Source organism: Chelonoidis abingdonii, chromosome 11 (genome assembly GCF_003597395.2).
Source record: "Chelonoidis abingdonii isolate Lonesome George chromosome 11, CheloAbing_2.0, whole genome shotgun sequence".
In the NCBI taxonomy this organism is placed as follows: domain Eukaryota; kingdom Metazoa; phylum Chordata; order Testudines; family Testudinidae; genus Chelonoidis; species Chelonoidis abingdonii.
In genome coordinates this window covers 44,335,703-44,336,667 of record NC_133779.1, presented here as the reverse complement: position 1 = coordinate 44,336,667, position 965 = coordinate 44,335,703, and the positions used below count along the sequence as shown (strand labels likewise).

The following is a 965-nucleotide window of genomic DNA, read 5'->3' as shown; positions in this document are numbered from 1 at the left end:
GGGGCAGGGGGGCTCAGAGCCGAGGGCAGGGTCAGGGGGGGATGTCTCCCCAGAGCCAGCTGGAGAGGGGCAGGGGGGCCCAGAGCTGAGGGCAGGGTCGGGGGGGGTGTCTCCCCAGAGCCGGCTAGAGAGGGGCAGGGGGGCCCAGAGCTGAGGGCAGGGTTGGGGGGGGTGTCTCCCCAGAGCCGGCTAGAGAGGGGCAGGGGGGCCCAGAGCTGAGGGCAGGGGTGGGGGGGGTGTCTCCCCAGAGCCGGCTGGAGAGGGGCAGAGGGGCTCAGAGCCGAGGGCAGGGTCAGGGGGGGATGTCTCCCCAGAGCCAGCTGGAGAGGGGCAGGGGGGCTCAGAGCCGAGGGCAGGGTCGGGGGGGTGTCTCCCCAGAGCTGGCTGGAGGGGGCAGGGGGGCTCAGAGCCGAGGGCAGGGTCGGGGTGTGTGTGTGTCTCCCCAGAGCCGGCTGGAGGGGGCAGGGGTCTCAGAGCCGAGGGCAGGGTCAGGGGGTGTCTCCCCAGAGCCGGCTGGAGGGGGCAGGGGGGCTCAGAGCCGAGGGCAGGGTTGTGGGGGGGGGTCTCCCCAGGCAGGACTGAGGGACTCTCCCTTCACTGCTCCAGGACAGGAGACTTTGGGGCTCAGGGGTCTGGTGCCCAGGTCTGGGCTAGGGGTGGGGTAGGGTGGGGGCGTCTCCCCTCCCCGCTCCGTGGGGTCTCTGTGTGGACCCCGAACTGCAGCAGCCACCAGAGGCCCGAAGGCTTGTCACATGGCGGCTGGCTGGAGCTCCCCGCGAAGCCCCCCCAGCCGCCCCCAGCTGGCAGGGAGGGCAGGGCTGCTGTGCTCACCATGCTCTGGATTTGGGAATATAATTCCTTGTAGTAACTGGTGCTGGGGTTGAGAAGGGAGTCGTTGAAGTTCCTGTTCACAATGCGGAACGAGAGAAAGAACCGGATCTGGGCCAGGGTTGTAATGGAGGTGC

The 965-nt window shown here is 69.7% G+C and overlaps 1 protein-coding gene across 1 annotated transcript in view; it reads right to left on the bottom strand.

The window, feature by feature from the left end:
• Window positions 1–965, bottom strand: part of MUC1 (mucin 1, cell surface associated) — a 14,137-nt gene that overhangs the window by 9,239 nt on the left and 3,933 nt on the right. Inside the window, exon 2 of the mRNA XM_032767165.2 lies at window positions 832–965. Coding sequence (XP_032623056.2) covers window positions 832–965 — 134 coding nt within the window. The remainder of the gene's footprint in view (window positions 1–831) is intronic.